Consider the following 15,044-nt stretch of genomic DNA (forward strand, 5'->3'; position numbering starts at 1 on the left):
ATTGCAATAACTTTGTAAGAATGAAGACTTTTATACTAATCTAATTAAAATAAATAATTTCCCAATGTTTGCACCTGCCTTTAAAACATGACTATATGAATTGTGCTGGTGTTTGTTTGTATTTATTCTCCCCTATTATAAAAGGGTTTCTAGGGTGATAATGCACACATATATACACACACACCTTTGAACTCTCAACCTCAACATTATTGTGTCATAAGAATCCTAAAAGAAAATGAATAATTCTAGAGCTGCTAACAAGCCAACCGTATGCCCCTGGTACGTTTTTAATTAAAAAAATACTTCCTCTAAAAAACATGTTTTCTATGTTGCAGTCCAGCCCCAAAAAGACTGATAACGTCAAAGAATTGGACTTCAAGGAACGACTCGTCCAAGGTAAACGCCATCTTGCACCCGGAGAACTTTTCGCACTCCTCCGGTAAAACTCAAAGTCAAAAGATCAAAGGAAAAGTGAATGTAAAACCACTTTTGAGTTGTAACACGTGCTACTGCAGATGCAAAAGTCAGATACCGAGACCGACGTTCTTTAAACGACCCAACACTTGCATTAGTTACAACCTGTCAGCAAAAAGTAAGGTACATGAAGATGTGGGTTTAAAGAGGAAATCTTTAAGGTGTATTTGTGATGGGGAGGAGGATGTGGGGTCTCAAAGATCGGAGGTTGAACAGGTCAGTAAGTCTTCGGGTGTAGATGACTTTGGGCTAGGAAAAACCGCTCAACGAAGGAAATATGAGCAGTACCGAAAGGAGCAAGAAGTGATTCATAAAGAGAAACTGCATGATGAGGGACTGGAAGAGAGGTACAGGAGACAATTGTTGAGTGGTGGAGATGGTGGGACTGTTGATACTTTATTAGGTGAGTTAAGTTATTTATTTTTATTGGCTCCATTTGTTTTACTAATTATTGCTATTGGTGCCATCTGTGGACTATTTAAAAAAGGAAGACAAAAAAAATTCAGGTTTATTATAGTTTCCTGTAATTAAAGTGGAATTATCCATATAAGATAAAATTATTCTTTTCTAGATGGCGCCGTAAGAGGCTCACTCGCGCCATCTATTGAAAGAAGAAAAAAAATGATATGGATAATTGCACGCAATGGCAAACTAATTATAGGAAACTGTATCTTACTGTAAGATTAATTACAGAAAACTGTAATGTACTTTTATCATTTGCTTTTGGCTTCAGCAAGTGATTCCATAGATGGTGCTAGTGATATTAAATCTGGAATATTAATGAAACATTTTTTTATAGGTACCCAATGCAATGATACCGAGACTTCCTTGTCAAACGATGGATTGTGGAAGAAGTTCAGTAATCAAACGAAGTTTTCCAAAGATATTCCAACCGATGAGTTTCCGCGATTCACGGAGTCTGAATGGTCCATTCCAGAGTTTCGGCGCGAACATTACTTCGAGACTCACGATATTGGGAAAATTGGAAACATTACTGGTAAAACCGAGTTTACTTTCCTAACAAAGATGAGGGGTTCCTATGAGTATATCTGGAAATGTATAAGTAGGAACTTCCTGGAACATTTTATGATTTTTAGGTGTTAATTCCATCGATGACCACACCTGCGTACATCAATTTAAACTTGACAAACGTTGGCTTCCAGTGCCAATAAACCAAGACCCTTTCGGCAGAAGCTTATGTAAAATATGCGATAAACCTATGGAAGGTTCTTGCACCAATATGAAATCATCAGGATCAATGTTTTCCGGGTAAATAAACAAATTATTATAAACATTTTTTCATATTTGTTTCTTTAGAAGTAACATCACTAAAGCCGAGTTAAGAAGTTACGCTAACGCCTACAAATCAGGTTTCGTCCCGAAAATTGTGAATTTAGGTAGAGGGAAATCGAAAATTGAAGTTTTATTGGACGACAGTGACGTTTCTCAGTTAAGCTGTTATATTAACCGAGTAAAAAAACCACCGGTTTATACCAACAGTTTGGCCTTAAGGCATCAGAGAATGAGACTGATTTGAAGAAGAAGAATGTTTACAAGTTTGTACATGTTTTTTTAATTAAAATGGAAATATATGTTTGTGTGCTTATAGTATGAAACATAATCTAATTTTGAATCATTCACTCTTCTTAACCTGATCATTACTGTTTCATTAATATTTCTTGTTCAAAGACATAAGTTCACAAAGGCATATTTTAGCGTATACGTACGCTTCGATTTTCATCGCTTTTTTTCTAAAATTATGCAATAATCTGACCCCTTTTCAAATCCGTAGAAAAAATTAAAATTCAATGATTCAGAGGTAAAATGCCAAATAACTTAATAATGACTTAAAACTTTATTGACTATAAACCCCGATTTCGTAATCGGCATTAAAATAAGGATATTAATCACGGTTTAAAGAGGCAAAGTTAGAAAAATAAATAGAACATTAAACACGCTTTGCTGACGGTTTAACTGAGGCCAATCTAAATTTAAGATGTTTCATTTGACAGCTTTATTATGCTTATTGGTTTGTTAATGTTTTTCTTGAGGTTTCTTTGAGAAGTTCAAAAATATCGCGACTCTTTTTCTCTTCATTTGTGAAGACTATTTATTATTGGATAAAGGGATTTTTATAGATTTCAAAGACTTTTGTGATCATTTATACTGCAGGGGATAATGTTTTTAAAATGATACTAATATTGAATTTGCAATTTTGTACAAATTCGAATATTATGAGGGCCTTAAATTTAATATAAGATAATCAATGTGGTGAGAAACGAAATTTAGAGCTCAAATAGACACGAAGATCCTTTACTAAATCAAAGTTGTAACCGACTATTAGTAAGTAGGTAAAGTTCAGTTCAGAGATCTATTAGAATCTTTGATGTGTCGCAGATGCCGCACTAACTAGTCCGTGCGCCTATGTCATATTTATTGTCGCATGATATACATGTTTAAATGGCAAAATTTTATATTCTCTCTATCTATGAAATCATTTTAAATATATGTAAAACCCCGTGTTTTATACTATTTTTTATTTTTCTTTCGAAAATGTCAATTTTTAAAATGTCAAAATTGACCGCGGACTAAAATCCAAGCATCTTACAAAATATTTTCAACACTTCCAGCACTCACAGACTTGTCACCTCTTTTTAGCCAGTCTATTAAACAAAGATAAAAAACCTGCGTTCTGGCGATTCCTACTTTAGGCTGTGCAAGTGATTGTGTATCTCTCTCTATCCCACTGATTTTAAGAATTACGGGGCCGTACCCAAATAAATTTTTGGGCAGTTTTTGTATTACTTTCGACGTGTTTTTAAAGAGATCTGTAAGGATGGATCTATCGCCTTTAAAATAGTTGGGAGGGGGGTCATGTGAGGTTATTATTTGATATGTTTTGCTGGTTATGCTTTTTACACGTTTATGAAAGTAAAGAATTTAGAATTTGGCCTGTATTCGTCTAAATTTTTTGCATTTTTACTGTGAGGAAGTGTGTTTTTTTATTTGTGTTTGTGGATTTGCTTTGGTATTATACCTAAAGACCCTAAAATGTTTCGACCCTGGGAAAATAGGCAGGAAAATTTGGCAAATGAAGAGGAAAGTGTTTGTGCGGGCTTATGGAGACCGTCGGTGTACAAGAAGTCAAGAAAGGCAATAACATTTGTGATAAAAACAATAAGAATGATCTGGACAGTGATTTAGACTTACATAGTTCTAATAGTTCATTTTCTAGTGTTGAGGAAGCAAGGAAAGTAGAAGCTACAGGGGAAATCAAGCAGTTTTAAAACGTAATTGTTTAAATACAGACGCCAAACAAATTTATCTAAATATCTATAACAATTTAAGGAATGATCCTCAGTTCATAAATGATTGTAGTGCTTTGCAAAAAACAGCGTTTTTAACAGGGGTTCCCTATAGTACAAAATGCCTGTAAAAAAAGGATTAAAGGCAGAATAAAAAGGAAACATGCAGGACAATCCAAGGGACTTGACACGGATATTGCCAAATTGCTAAGGAAAGGTGTGTATTCTAAATACAAAAACAATAAAGTTCTGACCATAGAGACACCTTATCGGCAAGGGACAAACATTTCTCAGTCTTAACCTTGCGGAGATACCTGATGTAACTTGGATTTAAGCTTAAGATGGTTAACAAAAGAGCTGCTGTAATGGAATTGTCAGGTGGTGTATAGAATATTTGAGGAAAATTTAAAAAAATTGGGAAGAAGAAAGATCCATATATTTATGATTGACGTATGATTTCCATTCTCTGGGAAAAAGTCCCTTTTTTGCCATAGTAATAAAACCATATTTTTATTAATTAAACAAGTTTAAAATTTTGTTTTTTACAACTTACTGCCCCTGTTTGTCCTTCAGCGACACAATAAAGGATATATAATGTAATTCTTTAGTATCCATATGCTGATGTGCTAGATGAAGTTGGAATCCATGGCGGCAACAGAGAAACTGTTTTCTTCCTTAATGTAAGAAACTGCTAAAGAAAAAAAGGAAAAATTGAGTTTAGAAAATTGTATTAACTTTTTGGGCCAGATTCAAAAGAGTGGTTAAATTTATAAAAGTATTTAGTATCCTCACTGTAGTTTTAGGATCCAGTATACTTAAAATGTAGTGTTTTGTATAGGATTTTTAGTTTTTAGTATAAGCATTTATTTTTGTTAATTTTTATCTAATCTCTCCTAATATGCATAATAACTAAATACGAGGCAAACAAATTAATAAATATTACATTCAGGATGTAAAGTGTGTTTTTTATAAGTAAAACTTGTGTCTTTTAAACGCATAAAGTATAGACAGCTAGATTTTTAATCTAAAAGTTGATGTTAAAAAATATACTTCCAATTTTCTGACTACATAATTACTTTTTATCAAAAGAAGTTGGTACTAAACATAGAGATGGGGGGTTTTCATGAGTATATTATTAAAATAATATATCATAATATGTATTAATTAAAAAAAAATTATAATAAAGGACAGGAATATGGCAGCCAAAATCCCCATTAATAATCACCACCAAGTAAAAATAAATCTCAATTCCCAAAAAAATATATATAAAATTTGAAGACAAATCAAAACATTTTACCCTTTTGTGTCAAAAAGTAAATATTTAACGCCTTAATCCACAGAATAAATGGGCCTAAGTAATTCGTATCTTTACCTTCTATACCTATTCTCTCATCACTTGTTATAAGGGACTGATGGCGCTAAAAACTAAACTTATTAAATTAAAATTTTTGGTTAAACTCATTTTACGTACTTAATAAAACTAAACCCAAAAATCCTGAATAATAAAGTTTTAAATACAAATAAATTTTAAGGCCGGACCTGTGCAACTTTTCACGCTTGAGTGGCTGTGACTAATCTCAGGCGCTTAACAAAATAGTACGTGGGCTCATGTAGACAAATTTTACAAATCAAATGTATAAATTCTTTAAAAAAATGCTTAAAACATTTATTTATTTATTTAATGAAATGATTAAATATCGCTTAGAATATTACTTTATGACTCTTTCCACATAAAATTTTGCGATTTAAACATGCATGTCATGTGACAATACAAGCAACACCGGCACACGGACTATTCGCGGTACATCAAAGATTCTAATAGATCTCTGAACTGAACTATAAAATATAAGTATATATATAAGTTTCCCAAGTCTTCTCCAGTTTGGTACTAAAAGACATTGTGGGAAGTTTGTGTCTTTTTGAATGGAGAAAGTTGCACTTGGAGTGTATTATATTAATAATAATCATTAATTATTTGGTGTATATGTAATAATAACTGAATAACAAAATAAAACAAGCATATTATTTGACGTTTAGCCATGGATTAAACGTCACCTGTCAGATGTGACAATTGACAGGGGTTTTTTTTTGACAATTGTCTGACAGGATTTGATTTAACTGTTTATTACAGAGCGACCTACTTTACTAACATTCTTATAATAAATTTAAATTTCTCATTTAAATAATTGGGCATTTTATAGGTGGTGTCCACAAATAAATTAAAATATTAAATAAGAACCAAAGTATTGAATGTTTGTCACCTCAATCAAATAAATCTTACGACTAATACAGTTTCCTGTAATTTATTGGTTTTAAGTGCAAATATCTACATAAATATCCTTCGTGCACCACTAGATGGCGCCACGACATTCCAGTAATAAAGTAGAAATTAAACTCACTGGGAGGTAAAAATTGATTATTTTACATAATAATTATTGTTCTATCAATAATATAATCAGACGGTTCTAGAGCAAAAAATTCAATATATTGTTGATAATGACATTTAACCATCAGCTAAACGTCAACTGTCAAATCTGACAGACATTGCTTTAGGCTGTATAGCGATTTCCACTTGTATTATTCGTGCTTCTTACTTATTCCACTATTTTAATAAAATTGCAATAGCTTTGTAAGAATGGAGACATTTTACACTAATCTAATTAAAATAAATAATTTCCCAATTTGCACCTGCCTGTAAAACTATACGAATTGTGCTGGTGTTTGTTTGTATTTATTTTCCCCTAGTATAAAAAACTTAGGGCTCAAATAGACCCGAAGATCCTTTACTAAATCAACCTGCATTATTGATTAAGTATTCTACAGGGTACAGACTCCTTTTTCTATTGAATTTCATAAAGCAACATTTTTTATTGTTAAGAGACATGCCATTTAATGGCACCAAGAAACATTATATTAATGACATTTTGCAGAATTTCATTGTGAAAAACTCCTGAAGAGGCATCGAGACAAGCAACCACGAATTAATTAATAACTTGCTGCCAACGATTACTTAAAATATGATTTAATCCAAGACAACAAAACGCCAGTGATATTAAGTTTTGACATTTGATGAATCGAAATCGAATGGTTAAGTTTGTCAAAGGCTTTACTTAAATCGGGATAAATGCCATGCACCTCATGGCTTTCATGGAATGAACTTAACATAAAGTTAGTTAACATAAAAAGGTTGGGATTGACTGACAAATCCTTGTCCTCAATTAAAATGTCTTAAAAATCCTTCTTCAGAATAATCTCGATACATTGCTCAAAAAGCTTGGGAATAGTCGATACGATGCTTTTGGGACGGTAATTAAACACATCATTTTTATTTCCAAATTTAAATAATGGACATCTTCCAATTTTCAAGGAACAGACTTTGATTTAATGAATTACTAAATATTTTGTACAAAGGGATATAAACAAATTGGCAGCGCATTTCAACATCCTGTTTCATCTTTATTTGTATACCAACTTTTGAAAATGCCGTTTCAATATGAGTAGGATAATTACAACCACTTAATTAAACTTATAACTCATATCATTATCGGAATCAAATGAGGCATTTTGGTTTCTAGTATTATATAGAGAAGACACATTTTTAGCAAAGAGCTCAGTTATACCAGAATCACTCTTAGTGCCACCAAGGAGCATTACACTAGAATATTGGAACCCTTAGATTTAAAACAGCATTAGACATGAGTGCCCAATTACATAGTTAAGGAGATAATTATTATTCGAAAGTAAAATCTGCATCAACAACATAATGTAAAAAGAATCAAACACTGGGGCGTATATCTAATACCAATTTTAAACCTTTTATCCCCTGATAATGGACACCACTGTGTTCGAAACATGTCGGGAATTTCAAATTACCTAAATGTTTAATAAATAAGTGGAGGGAGACTGCAGGATTTTTATTTTACCTTAAGCTACGACTCCACTGTGTCTATTTCTTCACTATTAAAATCTGCATGTTTAAAATCACAATTCAAGGTCACAGGTGGAGCTAAATATTTAGGCTTAATACAAGATAGTAGCAGTTCAAAAGAAAGGTGGTATGGATCAGGAATAACAAGACCGTTTTTTCTTTGGGTAAATCAAGACTTGAAAATCGAAGATCGAGAACTGACCAATATTCAATAGCCACCCTATTGAACTGAGACAAACCTGACAACGTAAGTGAATCACCAAAAGGGAATCTTTTCAAAAACTATGTTAGTAGCATAAATAGACCACGTACCTAAATCTTATCCAAGATATATTACGAAGAATAAACTCACTAACCATAAAGACATTTTTATATACGTTTTGCAATAGTTCGACAGTGCTTTTCATAAACAGAAATGTCTATGGTGGAAGGAATATAAATACAGCGGAGACAGCTTTCCTCATGGTCGCCTAAATAAGCTAAAATCCACATTTCTTCAGCAATATCCAGTTTACGACATTTAGTGTAGTCTTTGACGGTAAGAAAAACACCTCTAGGTTTAGTGTTCATTTTGATAAAAGGCGAAAACATTCTTATCTACAGCCCGTGACGTTATTTTATAGACGCCTGCTAAATATTTACTCCAGAAGATAAAGGATTTCCGGAATTCTTTTACAGCAGTACCCACGGACCATAGATTGCCATAGAGGAATCACTTACTTGAGGCTACATCCGCATTTTTGTGAAAGGTTTGACATTTGACATCACTAATACACAGTTGCTTTCACGTGTAATCCATTATCTCCTGTTCGGTGGTGTCAGGGTTAAACTTTTTAAGACATCACTATTAAAAAAAGGCGAAAGTTTAAGTAAAAGCGACTTAGAGCAATATTTAGGTAAAGGGTCTAAGACCATCTTCCTTTAAAGGATAAGTAGCAACCATAGAACTAACAAAGAAGTAAAGATTGTTTGGTGCAACTGCAATATAAGAGAGTAAGTTGATATTCCAAGGTGCTATTTCTGTTTAAAATATGAACGTCATTTAAGAACCAATTGTATCGAATAGCTGCAACGTCATTTCCAGGAAGGAAAAAAGCAGTGTGTCCTAGTAATTTCGCAAACTAATTTTCTACCAACCACCTGCAATTTATCTCCTAAAAACCAAGACTGTGAATACTTAAGTGCTCCCAAAAGTACAGCATGCATGTACTCTGGATGATATAATATAAAATACCAACAAACTTTGGAGAATAAAACGACCTTTCGTTCCATTAGAACGATTTCCGTTTGCTGCTTTTTCTGTATCTTCTCTATGTTGTATTAACGGCCCTATCGCACCTCGATAAACCCTTGCATCTTCTTTTCACATATTTGCGTATACATTCATTGCCTGCACTATTAATACATTCAAAACTTTCATTATGCAGCTCGTTTAACTAATCGACAAATTTTTAAAAAGACACTCTTATTGAGTTTTGAACTGTCTTACCTGAATTGCCCACGTAAAATGACATTTCCAGACCTTTCCTTATAAGGTAACCCTAGTTGTAATCACGAACGATGTTGTAATTCTAATGGAATAATTAATAAATATACACGGACTACCAATTCAACGAAAAGTAAATGACCACTAGTAGGGGGCCGCCATTTTGAGTCGTGATTGTGTCCTTTTCATGTTGCTCCTCTGACAAATTTTAGTTGTGCCAATTGTAGGGAAACAAAACAATTAGGACTTCAAGATGGAAATGCGTATACAACAGAAATGAAACATTCTGTGTCAATTAAATAAAAAAGTCAGATGAAGAAACAACCTCGTTTAGTGTGTAAGAAAGAACTGCAATCCGAATGATTTACGCTTACAGGACAAAATCAACGAAGGCATTAATAGTAGTGGAAGAAGAGTACAATCATATTGTCAATGGCACAGCGGGTTGTATGAAAAGGAAAATACCCAATATAAGACCTTGGGTTAAAAGGCCGGAGGTTGCTTCTCCTGTTATCTAGAAGGAAATATTTTCAAATTTACAAGAGATGTAGTCTAATGACATCGATCTGATGGTTGAGCCACACTAGACGATTTTACTTCGTCGTTAACGCAATTTGTCAAGTTGGGCTAGTCGAACAAGTAAGTTACGTTACTGATACTATGATGTCTCATCCTGAATAGTCTTAACTCATCTCTCTTTTTCACTACGTTTAGTTGCTTTACTAGGTTGGAGTTTAAGAGCTCCAAATAATTGATTTTGTCGTTAAGTAAATTACTAGGTACTACATACGTTGGTTGACGCTTGAAGTGTTAGTTGTAGATATTTCTATACTATTGACACAGTTTTTATGCACAATTTTCCTTTCGCCTGCCGCAACAACAACTACGAAAATAAATTCTTACAAAAACTAACAGAATCTAAAATTAAATTTGCAACAAACGAGTAAATTTTATGACGGGCCTCAAAATTGTTTATTTTTTCAACTGTAGGATGCGGCGTGTGAAGAACGTTTCGATCCGATCGGGATCGTTTTGTTTAAACTTTCCCGGTTTTTCCCATTTAAATTGACCACACATCGAAAATTCATCGGACGAAAAACATTAATTTCTTTCTTAAAATTCCTCAGCCATCCGAGATGCATTAAGAAACCGTTTTGAAATACAAAAGAATTATTAGTCACCGGGAGAGACATTTTAAAAATAAACTTGTAGATTATGCTGTCAAACTTAATAGGATTTTGACGTGTCCCTGTTTATCTTAACTTGTTTATTTTTAAACCGCTGTATTTGTTTCTAAATTAGAGCGGCTTAGTACCTATATAGATACGGGGTGTTCAAGGAGGAAAATCTAACATTTTAGTGTTAAAAAATGTCATTTTAAGGTTTAAAAAAAATTCAAATAGTAAAAGTTCAGAGATATGTAGAGTTTTTATTTTTTTTAATGGTGTTTTGTCCTAAGGCATTATCAGATCGTTTAAACTATTCGTTTAACATCACAATCATTTAGGTTAAAATAAAAAATAAATATATAAAAAATATAGCTGACGTTCACATTATATCCGGTTTCAAAACTAAATAAAATAAAAGTGAGCAGTAATATTAGATAGTTAAAAAAAAAATATTATCTAAGACCCTTGACTTGGTGTCCCTCCAATCTCTGAATTTTTATTTTTAAGAGGTCTCTTTGAGAAAAATGGACTACTTTTTTAAAATCCGAATAAACTGATTAAAATTAATTAAAAAAAATTAAATTATCATACTATTGCCACTATATAACAGTTTATTTTTTAAATTAACTCACTATTCAGTTTTGTGGGTCCTCAAATTTATGATAGTCAGCAATTATTATTGATATAAAAATGTCTTGGAAAAAAAGGTAGAACGAACAAAACACATTTATTTGTATATTTTAAACGATATAATAAGGAAGAGGAAAGCCCGTTAATTTATCGCTAAATTAACGAACTAAAATTACGTTACGTTTGGGTTCTAAAAATATGCAACTAAAGTCTAGACCACCGGCTGCGCTTTTATTGTCTAGTAACATACAATGATAAATGAATGTGGTTTGCGTAGTTGGAATTTTTTACGCTCTATACAAAGTATTAAAGTAGTAAAGTTTAAAATTGAGTTTTAAGGTTATTGGCATACAAAAAATTAGGTAAAAATATATGTAGTTAAAGTAGAGAAAGATTTTGTACCTCAAATTCATCCTTAAAAAATCCTTTTTCTACTATAAAAGAATTACAAGAATCTATTAAATATTTTTTTATTATCTAAAAAAAATTTAATAGATTCTACTTATCTAAATAATTTTTTTAAGTTATCATCAAAAATGCTTGTAAGTGATTATTTTTTTTATTTCATATCCGCACAAAAGCGACTCTAATTTATTACTGTTTTAACTTAAAATTACGTTTCATGCCTCAAGTCTTTTAATTAGTTTATCGTAGTATTATTTTTTAATTAATTTATGTATGGTTTGACTTTTTGTCTGAAAAAATGCTTTGAATTTCTGGAAAAACTACCCAAACTGGACTAAAAGTTTAATTATCGGGAATGTTAAATTAAAAATTTTTTCCAGGCATTTTTTTAGGTAAAAAACTGCTTAAAAATCGATTTTTTTTATTTTTTTTTAATGCTTGTTGAATTCCAGAAATATTTTAAATATTTTCTTACAGGTAGTTGTTTTACAGAAATGCTTGATTTTTAGTTAAATAACCCCCAAAGGGCTCAAGAAACAATTATATTTTTAAATTAATTAAGTGTTAGGACTCCATAAATAATGCTCTTTAAATGCCTGGAAAATAGGAAAATTAATTAAGAAACTTTAAGTGTCGATGAAAATTTTTTTCCAGGCAATAGTGTGCCTAAAAAAAATCAATGTCAGACCCTGGATTAATTATTTTTAGGCTTACGGGAGTTCTTGGAAAATCTGGAAAACATAAGAAAAATACGTAAACTATATGAAAAAAATTATATTCCTCCAGGAAATAAAATGAATTATTTTCTTATTGGGTAGTTCCAGGCAATTAACATAAACCTGTGTCTAAAAAAAACTGGAAAATGTAAGAATTCCTGAAATTAATAAACAATTTCTCCTAGGTGGCTCTTGTTTACGACTACTTAAAAAAATGGAGAATTTTTTGAATGCCTGAAAAATTACCTAAACTGCACTGAAGAAGTCAAGTGTTAATTAAAAATTTGATCGAGGCATTTTTTTAGGTACAAAACCTATAATAGTACAATACCTATAAAAAAAGCGGCTATACCTTAATACTGTTTTAGCCTAGAGCAATATTTTGTACCTCAAATTGAGCCTCCAAAAATTGTTTTTAAACAATGTGAAAGAGTTACAGGAATTTCAAAGTGCTTCTTGAGTTATCCTCAAAAATACTTGACCCCAGAAGGGCTCAAAAAATATAAATATAATTTTTAAGTTAATTAAATTTTAGAACTCCATAAATAATGTTCTTTAAATGTCTGGAAAACAGGAAAATTAATTAAGCATTTTTATAATTATAAAACTTATTATAATTTTTTTCCAGACAATCCTATGCCTAAAGAAAAATCAATGCAAGACCCTGGATTAATTATTTTTAGGCTTCTGTTTCTAGTCCGTTTCTGGTGTAAATGACAGGTGCATTTTTCAATGAAACAACACTTTGATTGAATATTTAAAATTGATTTATTCGATACACGTTAATCGTCACAGCAAAACAAAAAAGAACAGAAAATTTAAAGAATAAGACCCGAACGACAAATCTTGACAGGCACACTTGACATGACGTGGGGTTGTACAAAAAAAAAACGTTATACTTAGAAGTGAAGATATCAAGACTGAAGATAACAAGAACTGAAGATATCAAGTGCCTAAAATGTTTAATTAAAATTTGGTCCAGGCATTTTTTCTAGGTGCAAAACTGCCTATAATAATCAGAAATGCCTAGGAGTGAGGATTTAGTTATTTTTTATATTATATTAAGAAAAAAGCGACTATAACTTAATACTGTTTTAGCCTAAAACGATCTTTTGTACTTCAAATTGAGCCGCCAAAAATTGTTTTTAAACAATGTGAAAGAGATACAGGAATTTTAGAGTGCTTCTTGAGTTATCCTCAAAAATACTTGAAAAGGGGTGTTTTTTTGTCATATCAGGACCTTGTATAATAAAAGTGCCTTTAACTCAAAACGTTTTAAAGTTATGGAAGAATTTAACACATTAAACCATTCGGTAAGAATATGTCTAGTTTCACACAAAAATCCCAATGATAATTGAATAAAATGGAAAATTAAGATGGTCTAGATACAAATTAAAAATCACTTCAAGTGCCTGGAAGAAGGCGAATTATTTAATTTTTCTGATAATTAATTTTAATAATTCTTCGCTTTTTCAAATAATTATTAAAATACGCAAGGCTTTTATCTAAATAGTATTTTTTCCAAAGAAAATATATTTAAGAGACCATAAATTAAAGAGCTTAAGCATCGTGTCCAATTAGGTTATGCATTTTTATCTTTCTCAAATAAACTTCGAATTTGTTTATTTATTGGCTAATGGAAAATAAATAAATGTTTTATTTTTATACTATTAATTTAAAAAAAAAAGTGCACGCATTAGTTTTAAATAAATAAACCCAAACTTCACGTCTATTTAAATTATGCATTTTAAATAAAAATATTTGAAATAATTTAATTCGCTGTTCAAGGAACTTCCATTTAAATTATGTTTTTGTAAATTTGGAATTATTGCTTCCTATTTAATTTTAAATAAAATAATGTACTACTTGAGGACATTTTAAAGTATTTCTTGATAAATCAAGAAATAACATAAATAAGGATAAAAAATTTAAAGGAGTGTAAGCCTTAAGGATTCTAAAAATAAATTTGTATATTAATTTAATTCAGTATTAAAGGCTTTTATTTAAATAATAAGATTTGTTAATAAATATAAATGTATAAATTCATATCGAAATCTAGTTGAAAACTATCCTTAAGTTCTGTCATTTACATTAATTAAAAATATAATTTAAATAAAAGTCTTCATAATTAAAAAATTTTTTCTTACTTCACGTTAATCATGAAAATTGGTATGAAAAATGAACCTAAAATATGACTCTAACAAAAAGGGCCTTTTACAGTAAGTTTTTAAATTAGAGCGATGTTTTGTACCTTAAATCCATCCTCAAAAAATTCTTCTAGATATTGTAAATCAATTATAAGAATATTTCCATATTTTGGACGAGGAGTTTTTGTCCAGGCATGGAGATATTTCATCAAAAATCCGAAATTTTCCTTGGAATTATTAAATTTTTCCAGAAAATTTTAAATTTCAATATTTCTTACATGAAATTTATAAAAGTTCTCATTTTCAAGTCAACGTTTTGGTGAGAAAGCCTGGAAAAATTAGGAAAATCTTGAAAACAGGATAAGTTTGGTACAAATCTTTGTACCTAAAAAAAATTAGAATAAATAATTAAATTTCTTGATTTTTTTCCAGGCACTTTTACATAAATTTTCAATTTTTCCAAATATGCCTGGACGAAAAGAATTGTGAACAAAATTCCAGGCGTGCCCAAGAAACCCAAAATCTTGGTACAAATGCCTGGAAAATGAAATAATGAAACTTCTAAATCTTCTAAATCTGGATTTCTAATATTTCCACATACAAAAATCTTTAAATTATAATTTTTCTCGCTTATCAAAACTTGCTCAATTGACGTCAACTTTGGAAGTAGCTTTGACATAACCATTACAGCGTTGCCAGTGATTTCTTAGTACGTTGCCAAACCGGCAAAACTTCCTCCAATCTACTTAATTAAGCTAAAAATAGAAGTAAAAAATTTTTTTAG

At 31.0% G+C, this 15,044-nt stretch overlaps 1 protein-coding gene across 1 annotated transcript; it reads left to right on the forward strand.

The window, feature by feature from the left end:
• Positions 1–126: 126 nt before the first annotated feature.
• Positions 127–2,066, forward strand: LOC126740461 (uncharacterized). The gene is made up of 5 exons (XM_050446492.1): positions 127–279; positions 336–877; positions 1,274–1,471; positions 1,572–1,743; positions 1,792–2,066. The coding sequence occupies exons 1-5, from the start codon at positions 236–238 to the stop codon at positions 2,009–2,011; spliced, it is 1,176 nt and encodes a 391-aa protein (XP_050302449.1). The 5' UTR covers positions 127–235; the 3' UTR covers positions 2,012–2,066.
• The last annotated feature ends 12,978 nt before the right edge of the window (positions 2,067–15,044 follow it).

Source organism: Anthonomus grandis, chromosome 9 (genome assembly GCF_022605725.1).
Source record: "Anthonomus grandis grandis chromosome 9, icAntGran1.3, whole genome shotgun sequence".
Taxonomy (NCBI): domain Eukaryota; kingdom Metazoa; phylum Arthropoda; class Insecta; order Coleoptera; family Curculionidae; genus Anthonomus; species Anthonomus grandis.